The sequence below is a fragment of the Rhea americana genome, unplaced genomic scaffold (assembly GCF_003343005.1).
Source record: "Rhea americana isolate MKP2758 unplaced genomic scaffold, rheAme1 scaffold_152, whole genome shotgun sequence".
In the NCBI taxonomy this organism is placed as follows: domain Eukaryota; kingdom Metazoa; phylum Chordata; class Aves; order Rheiformes; family Rheidae; genus Rhea; species Rhea americana.
Genome location: NW_028185617.1, coordinates 1,133,512 through 1,147,465, shown reverse-complemented (window position 1 = coordinate 1,147,465; position 13,954 = coordinate 1,133,512). Strand labels below are relative to the sequence as shown.

Below are 13,954 nucleotides of genomic sequence, written 5' to 3'. Positions count from 1 at the left end.
CGCCCGTCCCCGCTGCAAACCGGGCATAGCGGGGCCGTCGTGACGGGCAGCGACCGCAGCTGCCCCGGCAGGCTGACGCGGCCGTGCAGGTACACGAAATCCACACAGCAGACCAATCCTACCACTGTCTTTCCGAAATTATCACTCGTTACTTTAATTTTTACTTAATACAGCTTTGGATGACAGTGTCTGTAACTAGATCCACTTAACTGTGTTGAAATGTTGTTATTCTTAGACTGACTTGCATTTTTATCACCTTATTTATGTCATAATTACTAAATCTGCAGGGCAGTGACACATTGCATTTCATAAGGGTCGCTGGATTGCAGGTAAAAATCTGCTTGMAACACCAAGTGTGATGTGAATTACTTAAAATATATCACATGCACTCAATTAGACAGTATTGCTCAGCTCAGCAAGTTCAAAGGAGTTTTTATTACACGAACTAACAGTGCAATTGCTGAACTTTACACTGAATTAGGGACATTTTGTTTGCATTAAAAGGCAGTTTCAAAGGCCTTGTCCCTACAAGTTTATTGAGTGCTGTGCTCACCAAATTCAGTGTTACCGTGGATGTGAACTCTATTAAGTATTACAGTTAAAACACATTTTGTGTTTGTGTAATCGTTATATTATAATACAAATGTGAAGAAATAAACCTTAACCAGAAAACCCATAAAAAGGAGGATTAAAATGTGATACACCTTCCAAAAGAAATAAAAAAATCAACCCTGTAAGTAGTCTACCCTGCTGTATGTAGCCATATGTACTGGGTGTTACTCCTCCCGTCTAACGGGATGGACAGTTCCTACAGACCCRTAAGTGAGTGACACTGCTCACACAAGAAAGTCCATTCGTATGCTCTGTAAAACACTTTATTACAGTACCAGTACAACGGACTAGTATGAAGAAGAGAAATGACCAGGAATTTTCTTGTTAATGAGCAGGAGCTTTAGAGACTGGAATAACAATTTGACAACAGTGAAAATTAGTATAGTGAAATTTCAGCTGCAGTTAATTGGCCAGGTGTTGAGTTTAGGTTTGCTTAAAGGGCATGCTCTGCTTAGCAGTGCTTAAAGATTTGTGTCACTTTATGCCACAGGTCTAACAGAATTTGACTGTCTTAGGAGGCCCAGGCAGATAACTCCATGATTCTTCTGTGRTATAATAGGAAGAGTATAAAGACTTTTTATACTGCTGTCATTCCTACGGACAGCTTATTATAGGAACACGGCCTAAACATTCTTGTGCCATCCTGATTTCTGGCTGATTTCAGATTCTTGTGGCTGTTCACAACCTTTGTGAATTAGAATAACCTCAATGTTTGCTAAATTTAGCATGAGGTAAGTTCTGGCCCTGTACCAAAGTAACCTAGGATCATGACAGCTTTGAGTTCCTCCTCCAAGATCTGAACTAACTTCTTCCTATTCAAATCACTATGAATGGTGAAAAGCAGCATGGAGAGCAAGACTTTTTTTTTTTTTTTTTTTTTTTTTTTTTTTTTTTTTTTTTTTTTTTTTTTTTTAATTGAAACCCAGTTTACTTGAAAGTTTCTGTGGCAAATAAAATAAAGTTCCAAACTGGATGTAGAAAGTTACCAAAAATCACATCATATAAAGCAGACAGAAACAGCACAGTTAATAGCATAGTCATATGAATAGGCCCTGAAGTCTTGTTTGAATATGAATAACCATTGCTTTAAACAATTTAACTGTGCAGATCAAGCCATGATGGCTTTAGACTCGTAGCTGTTCCCTWGTAATAATACTGTGGCTTATAAAATTGGATTGTACAGCTCAGTCATGGTAGCTAATCAGAGGAAGTTACGAAGGAACATATGCGTACGTTCTCTTGTAGGTACAAAGGAGACTGCATTTATATACGCAGTGACGGCGGCAGGCCTTGTGCACTCCGTGACGCGATCCTGCAGTGCGGGAAATGTGACCGAGTGCTCCTGTGATACCACCCTGCAGACCGGCGGCTCGGCCAGCGAGGGCTGGCACTGGGGCGGCTGCTCGGATGATATCCACTATGGAATGTCGTTCAGCAGAAAGTTCTTGGATGTGCCTATCAGGAACATAACGGGCAAGAGTGGGAGTGGATTGGCAGCAATGAACATGCACAATAATGAGGCTGGGAGGCAGGTATGTATTGCTGGTTAAAAAATGGGAGCAATTGCTTGTTGGGTTTAATTGCCAAAATGGCATTAACCAAATAAAGCCTGTGCCTGACTGCAGGTACTAATGGGCCAATGGCAAGAACTGCACTAAGACCTCCAAAGCAAACACGTACAAAGCTGAATTCAAAGTTATTTTTGACTAACGTGCTTCAAAGTTTAAAATAAAATCCACAGAATAAGAATTAGATCTGGAGTACTATTCAAAATAATCTCAGATATCCATTCTTTAACCAATATCAACTTTAACTAGTCTCTTCATCACAATAATGCATAAGGATTTTTTTCTCGTATTATCTGTTTGGTTCAGTTATTTTCATCAACTGCATTTTTAATTCTCTGTAATACTGAGTGAGCAGATACAGTTGACATAAGGCATCATTACCCAGTTGGGATCCACAGCCTGGAATCATTGCCTGGGAGGAGAAGGCAGAAAAATTCAAAGAACAAATCTAGATTTAACCTTTTCTTTTGAAATACGGGATAGAAATGCCATTTCCATTTTAAAGTAGCCTGCTGGGTAGAGTGCTCAACAAAGAGATGAGAGGAGATTTGCTTCAGACAGGCGTTCTCCAGTCCAAGACAATTCAAACCTATGATTGCAGAGGAAATGTTCTTATCATCAAATGGTAGGGGTGTGTGTGGGAGTGAAGCTGGGTTCCTGTGTGCTATTCTTCTGCAGATGATGGAGACATGACCAAGTGATGGGACAGGAACAGCCAGTAGAGGGGACTGTGACTCTGTAATCTAGTGACAAGGGCTACATCTGGTATGGCAGAGMCTTGGATTCTGGTTCTTGCTTTAAAAATAGTTTCTCTGCTTCATGAGTTTTTAACCTCATAAGTGTTTATTGTCTCTCTGTGGCCCAGTAATTCTTTAAATCTGCTCTGTGACACACCTATAACTGAAGAGAAGAAAAATGGATCCTCTGGTTTTGGCYTCATTTTGGATCATGCGTGCTGGACTCCTTTTTAACTCTGTAATTTCCTGTAGCCAGGAGCAGCATCAGTGGATTTTACTGAAAAGAACTTTTTTAGTAAGTAAGCCTATTTTCATAGTTTGCTAGTAGACATAATATAATTTATTTAAATAAATGATATAGTTGGAAAAACAGAAAATATTTAAGACATGCAAGCCTTTCTAAAGCCTGAAATAGAAGAAACAAACTTTAAAACTGAGAATATTAGTTTTGCTAGATTGATCGGTTAGCTAAATCATGTCCAGGAAAAGGCAGTGGTATTGTGTAGTGGGAGATGTTAGTAAGGGAACTGGGAGAGTTAGCTGGAAGGAGCCAGAAGTCAATTATTGTGTTTATAGAGGGAGACAGTTGAGGAGGACAATATAATCTCTGTAAAATAGTCTCTCTTCAAGTTCATAAATTTTTATATGCAATGCAGATATGAATTTTTATTTTTATTCCTGTGTTTGTCACTAGAATGTGGACCACAAGACACAGCAATGTTTCAGGCCGGTCCTGACAGTCTGCATTACACATACACTGAGACTCCTATCACACTATTCAGCCAAGAGACTAAGAAAAATGCTGAATTCCTGGAAAGTAGCTAGATAGATGTGAGGCAGTGCCACTTATTCARACTGGGGCAACAGTGAAATTGTAGGGAAGCAGACTGCCAGGCCCCTGAGGAACTTGAAAGAGAAACAGGAATGCGATTTCTGAATTTAGGTGGCATCTACACACACAGACCTTCTCCTTGATACCCTCTTCTCTCTTCTGCCTCTGGTTTGGTGTAGTTTCGYGGCAGCTGTTGTTTGCTAACTTCTTGTCTTCAGTGTCAGTATTCACTTACAGTCTTCTGCACCATCTGCATGCTCATCACTTACTCCTGCATGTGCTGTGTTAAGCTGTCTCCTGCAGATGCACAGAACAGCTCCCTAGGGCCTTGCGCCATGAACCATATCAAGGAACTTCAGCTTTTTTAAAAAAAGAAGAACAGACACCTCATCCATAAGAGAAACTTATTTTGGGGTTGATTTCTCGAAAGTTGGATCCGTTCCCTGATCTCATCTACAGTGGTCAGTCACACCCACAGGACTGACTAGCAAAGGGGAAGCATACGCTCAGCTGGTACTGCTGCCGAAGATAGCGTCTTTATGTATTTTCAAATAGTGAGCTAAAGGTGCAAGTGGCTGAAAGATTTAGTTAAATGAGACTTCATTTTCCATGAATAGTATTTTTGACAGGATCCAAATTATCTTAGATCCAAGTTATATGGTTGAAAGTATAAGTTCTGTGTTTGGCATCCACGTTCTTATTTTGATGTAGCTGTAGAATCTTCTATTACTATTCACATTCATTGGTACCTCTTACTATAAATAGCTTCACAAATTTGATGCTTTAGACTAGGCTGTCAGTCATTATGAATGAGATAGCATCTGGCCCAACAGGAACCTTAAGGTCCTGAGCACCTTTCAGGATTACTGATTTTTCACAGCGCTGAGCAGTGCRACAAAGCTGTGCAGGAACACTAGCAAAAGCTCATTTGGTACATACATAGGATATATACTTGTTCCTTTTTCATGACAGTACTTTTTTTTTTCAAACAAACAAACATGCACTGCAAGCTTAAAGGACCCAAAGATCTTTAGCTACACTGTTTTTGTAGCAATGGTTTTTCATTATCTTGGACGAAAATATGCAGAGTATTTAGTACATCTTCCATGTGTAAATATTTTGTAATTTAATGGCAAGCTGTAGGATAAAGTARACGTTTTGACCACTATCGAATGTGAAGGGGAATGTTTATTGTTGGTAGTTGGGGTTTCTAACAACAGTATTAGCTGAAGTAAAGTTTAGGAGAGTTTTCAATTTTTACAGTTTAAAAATCTTTAACTAGAAGATGTTGGGAATAGTTGACCTTTGTATTTTGGAGCTTACAGGAAGGATGTTTGCCAATATATTTTGGAATCCTGTGACCTTTTTATAATAAATACTGTCATGTTCCTGGTTCTGTCTTGTGAGATCAGTCTTCCAGGGATAATTCTTCTCTTTGTTTGGAGTAGCTAATGGCGTTGGTATGTAGGGAATTCTCTTGTTCCTTTCTTAYTTCCATATAAAATCTTATTTTATAATTCTACATTTCATAGTTAAATCTTCCACTTAAACATAAGAAAACACTTTGCTGTGAGGGTGACTGAAGACTGGAATAGGTTGCCCAGAGAGGTTGTGGAGTCTCCATTCTTGAAGGTACTCAAAACCCAACTGGATGTGGGCATGGGCAACCTGCTCTAGGTCACCATACTCAAACAGGGCAGTAGGACTAGATGATCTCCAGAGGTCTCTTCCAACCCCATCTATTTTGTATATCTGTTAGCTCCTTATTATAAAAGGATGAGGATGGTCAGACACTAGGACTGAGAGGCTCTGTAGCTAGTGTGCTGAGCTGAACAGCTAAATCCATGGTAGGACAGGCTGAAGAGAGAGGTCTTTCTAAAGCTTTATTTTACTTCTGGACTTGGACATTCTCAGGTTGCAGTCATTTGCCCCTGTGAAACTAATCCACCCCCCTAAACTTTGCCAGACATTGTGCTTTGGGASCTTGTTCATTAAAGCTCACATGACAGCTTGAGCTCCTGGTCCATGTTTTGTGATCAGCCAAAGSAAGATGTCAGCTCCCAGTGCCACTGGTAGAGACAGGCCAAAATGCATTGGAGCCCAATCTGAAAACTTGCTATGTTAATTCTGGCAGTTGGGAAGCAATAGCCTGGGGTTGTGCACAGTTGTGATAAYACCATTAATCATTTTAAAACAGATTGTATCAAAATCTCATATAAGAAGCTTGGGCAGCACAGAATAAGAACACARATATTTGTAAATGCTGTGAACAATCTCAACCAAACTCAGTCACATTTACAGTGCTTGCATTGATCTGATCTTACATGAACATATATACAGCATTTTTATATTTTGATGCCAGACTAAGACTACAACATATGTTCTTGCTTTTGTTTAGAAACTCTGCTTCCCTTTGGTTTTCATTGATTTTGTCCTCAGAGAAAGACTCTAAGCATCATCTGTGAGGCTATGTGTCCACATCAAAATAACCTAACAGACACAGTGCTCCTCCAGGCATGTTCTGTATCATTTTGCTACATTTAGATTTTACAGTTCCYGATTTTAGCAGACTTGGAAATAATTTTTTTTTCCCAAAACAAAATCATATATTTTTCTGCAGCTGTTTTTTTCCCTAAGTAGTATCCTGGCATACTTCAGTGAAAGCAAGCACTACATCTGTATGACTTATAACAAAACTGGTTTCAAATAACTTTGGGATTCCAATTACTTACTATGATACAAATAAATAATAATGGAAACTGGAAAACATTATTAAATCCATTCTGTTTCTAAATTGTGTATAATATTTACATTTTTATGTTACATTTTCATTTTCCTTGTCATTTTATTAGCTTATCTGTACTCTCACAAAGACTTTATATCCTTGGATATCAAATTCTCATCTGCCTCAATCAATGTTATGTCTTAATGATGCATATTCAGGCTGCACAGTGATTTCCTTATTGATAGATTCTGAAGGTATGAGCATAAGGTCATATTTGTCCATTAAACATAAACTAGCCTGTGAAGAAGAGAAGACAAGTATCTGCAAGAAATACTGATGGTTGATTTGCCACTGAAAAGAGTCTGTGTGTGCTCTGAGGAGAGGATCTGCTTGTTCCAATATTCTTATTTCTTCCAGGGTAGGGAAAAACCTCCAGCCCCAAATGCAGCCCACAGGACCTGAAATATMTTATTTCACCAGATTTAGTTTGTAAAGGCTAATGTCTTTATCAGGTTAGGGCATACACCTGCTATTTCGTGCTAATGGTTCTTTAAATGCTTCACTTGTTTGTGTTTCATGGTAACCTCTACCAACAAATAARCCCTATTCATTCATCAAAGAAGACGCGACTCCAAGCAAACACTTTGGTCATGTGTATTTTTACTAATGTTTGTCAAGTTATATGCAGATACCAGCTTGGGCGTGTGTCAGTATCTTCTGGGCAGAATGTGCCAGGAGGCCTCAACTGCCACTGGAATCCATGGGTTTAACTATACTGGGTTGGGTCCCAAGCTTCAGTGACCATATTGACCATGATGAAAAGTCCCACTATGAAACATAGGGTACAAACAGCTCATTCTGTCTACTCCATGAGAGCAGATAGTCCAGAAACTGGCTCTGAAACTTTGAGGATACATTTGTACCATCTGAGATATAAATAAGCAGCCTCGGATGAGTTTATTCTTGGTCACAGATAACAGCAGTGGGTCAGTGGGGCTCTGTGGGATCAGGGTTTTGTTCTYGCTGCACAATCAGAACTTAAGAACAGGCACAGGTGGAATTACTTTCTCTAGGAAAACCAGAGGAACTTGTTAGATRCCTTTGTTTCCTTTTTTTCCTCCCCTTTTACAAACAGCAGTTTGAGAAAGATGTAGATTGACACTGTTAAATATTTGTGAAGGTTGTGGAGGAAGTGAAYGTTTAGAGTGAATTTTAATAAACAGTGTGAAGTTGTGTCTTCTTGTCTCCTCCCACTTAGTGGGAAGTAGTTGTTCATCCACAGAGGAATAATTTGAAGCTGTATTGGTCTTGCTGCATGCGAAGTTTCAAGAGAAATTTGTTCTTACTATTAATTCATGTAAAATTCAGTCTTTCTGTTACAGTCCCCCCCAAATGATCCTTTAAAACAATCACATACATATATATAAGTTAATGATTGCCTTTATTATGGAAACAAGATGTGATGGAAAAGTTAGCTAAAATGTAGCATGGACTTTCCAAACCATTAAACAATGGTCTAGATGAATCTACAAGATGGCTACAAAAGTGGGGTACAGTTAATGGAAAGCTAAAAAAAAAAGATTTTATGATTCTTTGTCCTTTTGCTATATTCATGCATGTGATGGGGTGTTTTTGTAGACTTCTGGAGTATAATGTGAGGTGTGCCGCAAGTCTAATCATGCAATTTTATACTGTGACCTTTCGAGAAGGAAGCATTATATTGGTTGTCTGCTGACTATTTGAATTGCAATCTCAGATAAAGAAAGTTACTGCTTGTTTACAAATTCCAGTTCCTTGGGGCTTGCTCTGATATAAACTGTGCCAAAATTCTTACATGTTGTAAAAGCTTAATGCAGGCTGTGGGCTGTGGATTCCCTTTGTTGGTCAGGTAGTTACTGTTCAGTCTAGTGCCTGAATCGGTGAAGGCATTGAAATGTAGTCAGGACATTTTAATGTTGCTAATAACTGTGATAATTTTGCTAAAATATTAAATAAAATGATATCAGTGCAACTATCAAAATGGGTTAAATAGAGCCTTTGTGCAACGAAAAAAAAAAACACTGGAAACCTATGACAGCACTAGTAAACCTAAATTACAAAAATAGGGCTTGATCTTGTAAGTGGGAGGCACTTGAAATTCATTCTAGAAAAGCCTGACTTGAAGCCACCTCTGCTTAGCTCTCTCAATGGTGTTTTCTTGCAGCCCAGAGGTGTGGGTGCTGCTTGCTCTCTGCACCAGGATGCTCGGAGGTGGCCAGCAGGCTGAGCACTGCGCGGCACCACCTGGGTTACACAGGTGCTGGGTGCCACCTCCAGCTGGTCCTGTGGCCATAGTCAGAGACTGCGTTCTGAATGCTTAGAGATATTGAGGCCTCAAGGCATCCTTAAAAGATGATATAGACATGCCCATAAATCTCTTCCAGCTTAGAAACTGTGCAGTTACCCATCCTTTCCATGATTCCCCGCTTGCTGTTCCCCACAAGGAGCTTTTGCATACCAGCCATGGGTGGAGTGACACAGGATGAGTCATTTCAGGTATTTAGGAGCATTCAGAAAGAAAAGCCAGCCAGAAATACAAGCTCCCATTATTATGACTGGATATTGCCAAGTTATGGACATTGTAAACTGCAGGTGCTTGCACGACTAAAGATCAGGCTTCTCACACAGGGGTCCAAAATTGAAAGCCTGATTCATTAAACGTATTCTCCTGCAGTCTGGCTTCCCCATCAGTGCAATGGCAACGGCAGCAGCAGCATTAAGTGCCTGGAGATGTCGGGCAGGATGCTTAATGAATGAAAAGCTACATCCAAACGTTATTCTCACTTCATTTTCAGGCTGTAGCAAAGCTGATGTCAGTGGATTGCCGTTGTCATGGTGTTTCTGGGTCCTGTGCTGTGAAAACTTGTTGGAAAACAATGTCCTCCTTTGAAAAGATTGGCCGTTTTTTAAAGGATAAGTATGAAAACAGCATACAGATATCAGACAGAATGAAAAAAAAAATACGCAGGAAAGAAAAAAAACAGCGAAAAATACCAATCCAGAAAGAAGATCTGCTGTATGTAAACAAATCACCCAATTACTGTGTAGAAGATSCTAAATTGGGGATCCCTGGAACTCAGGGAAGGGAATGTAACCGCACATCAGAGGGATCTGATGGCTGCAACCTCCTCTGCTGTGGGCGTGGGTACAACACTCATGTAGTCAGACACGTGGAGAGATGTGAATGCAAGTTCGTCTGGTGCTGCTATGTACGCTGCCGAAGGTGTGAGACCATGACTGATGTGCATACCTGCAAGTAAGACGGAGTACAGCAAGCACAGCCAAATCATCTTGTTTTGTACGCTGTTTTGTACAGATAACTGCCACGCAGGCGGYATGCTGACCGTGGGCGAGTACAGGGGATCAGCCTAAGGGGGAATGGGTACTTGCAAATAAAGGGTAGTCCAAATATTTTGGCCTATGAAAGAGCAATTAAGTGAATAGCAGCCTGCACACATGGATAGCTAAAACAGCAAGAGAAGACTCCCAATGACACATTTCAATGTGTAACTCCGTGACTAGGGACAGAGCTAAACCTTCCAAGTCTTTAACAAACCCAACATGGTGAAGATCAAAGCGGTTGGTACGTACAGTGGCAAAAACTCAAGGACATCTTGTTGGCCAGAGCCTGAAGAGTTAAGATAGCATGTAAGACGTGAGATAAAATCTTTACTTCCATATTTTGAAGAGTGGGACTGAGTGAATCTGCTAGGTGGTCATTTCCACAGACTTTAAAAAARGAAGAAAAGAGAAAAGATACAGGAAATATTGCGTTGTTAACCATGAAGCATTTGCTTAGCATCTGCTTCTTGTATGGAAAGCCTTCTGCATAATGTAAAAAAGAGAGTCTGCTACTCAGAAATGTATGTGAATGTAGTGAGTTGAGCACTGGTCCGAATGGACTGATGATCCATTTGGATGGAAGCATTGCCCAGAAAAGAGGGGTTACTAGTTTGATGAATATGAATTACCATTCATATTCATAAAAATACCAAACCTTTTAGGATTTTTCTTATAGAATATCTTTTAAATGCACAAGAAATTGGTCAGAGGAGAGACAGAATTTTGCTATTTGAAGGAAATAAAATCCCTTGCAGGCATTTCCTTAGTATCTGAACGCACATTGTGCTAGTCAGCCAAACTTCCCCCCGCAGTTGGACTGTGTGTAATAAACTGTTTCAACCATCTTGATGGTGGTTCACCATCATTTTTATAGTTTCTCTCCACATACCATACAAGATTCATCACGAAAGAGCTGTCATTAAGTGAAAGAATTTTTAAAGCTTGACTTGCTTTCTCTTTCATATAGGAGCAGTAGCTAGAACATTTGTTAGATTTCATCCCATCTAATCATGCTTATAAAATAAGTTCAATGCACAATGTAATTTGTGGATTAGCTCACATCACTAAAATATTTAAACTATTATTGATAATGTTTTCTCCCCACATGTTGACTCAATTTTATTTTACATTTACAGAAGGTTGTTTATTTTTATGCAACGATTTAAAGCCTGGCTTAAAAAGCATCATGTGAAASGATTTCTGCTGTTTAAATGTGCAAAGTCGTATTTTTGATAAGACAAGAAAGTTTATATTTTGTAGATATTTAAATTATGCAAGTTATGTAAAAGGTTCCCAGAACTAATGCGATAAGATTACAGCCCTTGACATTTACTGGTTAGGTCTTTGTTACTATTGAGGTAGCATTTAATTGATTTTTACTGCATGTGCAGGGGAAAATTATTCAGACAATTACATAAATTTTCCTTACCATAAAGTGGTTATAACTATTGTAACTAATACACTTCCTGTGACATAGTGATGAGAAACACTTATTTTGATTTTCTGAATGGTCAGTTAATTAATATTCTGCATATTTTTTCTACTTTTCTAAATTTGTTTTACATACAGAGAAATTCTGGCTCCAGTGGTCAGTGCAGAACTCCCACTGACACCACAGAGACGAGGGCTGCATTGACGAACACGCTCCACACTGGCAGTCTGTTTTAGGAAACAGACCAACTTAGATATTTTGGTTAATGCTTTCAAAGTTACTTTAAGGAATTCATTTCCTAATTTTTGTTAATTTTCCCATGAAAGTTGGTGATCCTGTGTCAGTCTTCATTGCATGTTTAGGTCATGCAACAAAAACTCCTGATTTTTGTGCTCTGCTGTCTTATGTRAAGTATCTTAGGAACACCAGTTCAGTGAGCAAGAAGTCCTTTACCTGTTGGTTCTTTTTTGGACTATCCCTCTACATTTGGCCATTATGTCTTGGCCATGTTGACCAAGCAAGATGAATATTCTCAGGCCACAGCAGGTACCAYCTCTGGCAAGGGTGCTTATCACCCCAGTAGCTACCACAGGAGGAATCAGTAACCTCCCTGTGAGAGCCTGAGCGCTGAGAACACCTTCTGGTAGAAGTCCGCGAAGGGAGAGCTGTGAGCCCCAAGGTGTTCCCACCTTTGAGCAATGAGAGTGAACCCACAGTCTCCACAGGTTGTACCAAAGTACCTGGTGCCTGAGGATGAGCCCTCAGTTGTCAGCAGGATACACAAAAAGAGRAATGCGGGTTCAGGCTTAGCAGAGTCAGCATGGTCTGGGATGCGCTTCTGGTCGCAGTAGATTTGAAGATACTGTAGAGATACTGCATCTGTCCTCCACACAGGGGGCTGACAGGGGTAAGACGCTGTTGACTTTGGAGACATAGCATTATAATACTCTCGTATAGGTTTGAAACTTTCTAGGAGCAAGATACATCTTTTCTCTTCAAAAATAGCTACATCTGTGCTCATCTGAGCAAGGGAGATTAGAAAAAAATAGAAAGAAATTCACAGTTTGAGTAGGGGAGTGGTCTTATCTCAGTGCTGTTCCTTCACACTGTCCTTGTATGTATGGAGCAGCAGTTTGTGAAAAGTAGCAAACCTATGAAAAATGCCACGACTTTACTTTTTGAAGAAAGGATAATTGTAACCTCTTCGTAAAGTGAGAATGATATATGCCAATTTGAGAACAGAAGTGCATGGCGACTAGCTGTATATTTTAAGAACAAAGTTGTATCATTGAGTAAAATGCTGACATACTCAGAGGAGTTACTGCAAGAATACGGTTGGTCGTTTTGATCTACATGCTATTCWGTGCCTGCATCAGTAACTAAAGAGCACCATCTTTTTCTTGCCTGTTGGAGATTACTTGTCAAAGGATGTGTGTTAAATGCAGATTGTCTCCATTGCTATCAAAATGTCCCTGTTCTGAGCGGCACTTTCCAGTGAATGACAAGTATGTGAAACGTAAGTGTAAAGTAAACAAGAAAAAATTAGCATTAGTAACTCAGAGGAAACAATTTCTGAAGGAGCTGAGATGCTTGACTTCATTGAAGGATGAGGTTTCCTGAGATGACAAATGAKTTTAGGGAAGTTCTTCGTAGACCAAAATTGTCATGGTTATATCATGTAAAGTTCTGGACCAGTACCAACTCAGTCTGCTGAGTAAAGTTTGTTAAAAAACATGTAGAAGGATCATTCCACTATGGCAAACTTTGTGCCATATGAGGCATTGCCTGACTGAGCCCTCTAACTTAACATAGATCAGGTAACACTTGCCTTCCTGTCTATAAAGTCAAAGCTGTTTTGCAGTGTCAGGATGAAATAAACCCTACTGTTTGTTCTGRATAACCTGCCAAAAATGTTAATTGTGACTCCTTTCTTAACTGTACCCAGTGTGTTCTGCCAGACAATCTGGAATGCCTCCATTCAGTAACAGTGAACATGGAACCATGACTTTATTTTACTTTTCAGGCATAGTTAGTTCTTCAGTAGCAATTTTTAGAATTTTAGAGTTTTTTTATGCCTTCACAGATTCCATTTTCAATGAATCAGCATGTCAAGTGCATAAATAGTTCTAACTGAGAAATAGGGCTTAACACCCATAYATCCAATAAGCATAACTAAGGAGGGTAGTAGTATTATTCTAATTATTACTGAAATCGAGGGGAACTGACTTGTTTAAAATCACGTACTTTTGCAACCTGGTCACTGCATTTCTCAACGCATGCAGCTTGAAAACTGTGGTTCGCCAGTTGTGACTACACAGTAAGCATCCTAATAGTGACTACTGCACTAGCCCTGCTGTAGAGCTCAGTACTGTCTTTAAAAGCCAGACAAAGACTAAAATAATCCGTTGACTAGAACTGCATTTCCTATATACGGACTCCTGTGGTTTGTATTTCTGGGAGTCAAACACACTTTTTTCCCCCCAAACAAATGACAGACAAATTCCTTCATCCTGAAGAGAATAGTGTTTGTGAATTCCAAGTTAAATGGATGCTATAGATAATTTATGCTAAAATATATGACTGTCCCAGAGTCTGCTGTTACACTGAATTGACGTATGACGTACGTGTAATTCCTTCCACTGATAGTTCTGTTAAGTAGTTAATGGT

At 39.5% G+C, this 13,954-nt stretch overlaps 1 protein-coding gene across 1 annotated transcript in view; it reads left to right on the top strand.

Moving 5' to 3' along the window:
• WNT16 (Wnt family member 16) overlaps positions 1-9,773 on the top strand; it is a 10,359-nt gene extending 586 nt beyond the window's left edge. Inside the window, exons 3-4 of the mRNA XM_085299704.1 lie at positions 1,858-2,144; positions 9,309-9,773. Of these exons, the coding sequence (XP_085155830.1) occupies positions 1,858-2,144; positions 9,309-9,773 (752 nt within the window). The remainder of the gene's footprint in view (positions 1-1,857; positions 2,145-9,308) is intronic.
• The last annotated feature ends 4,181 nt before the right edge of the window (positions 9,774-13,954 follow it).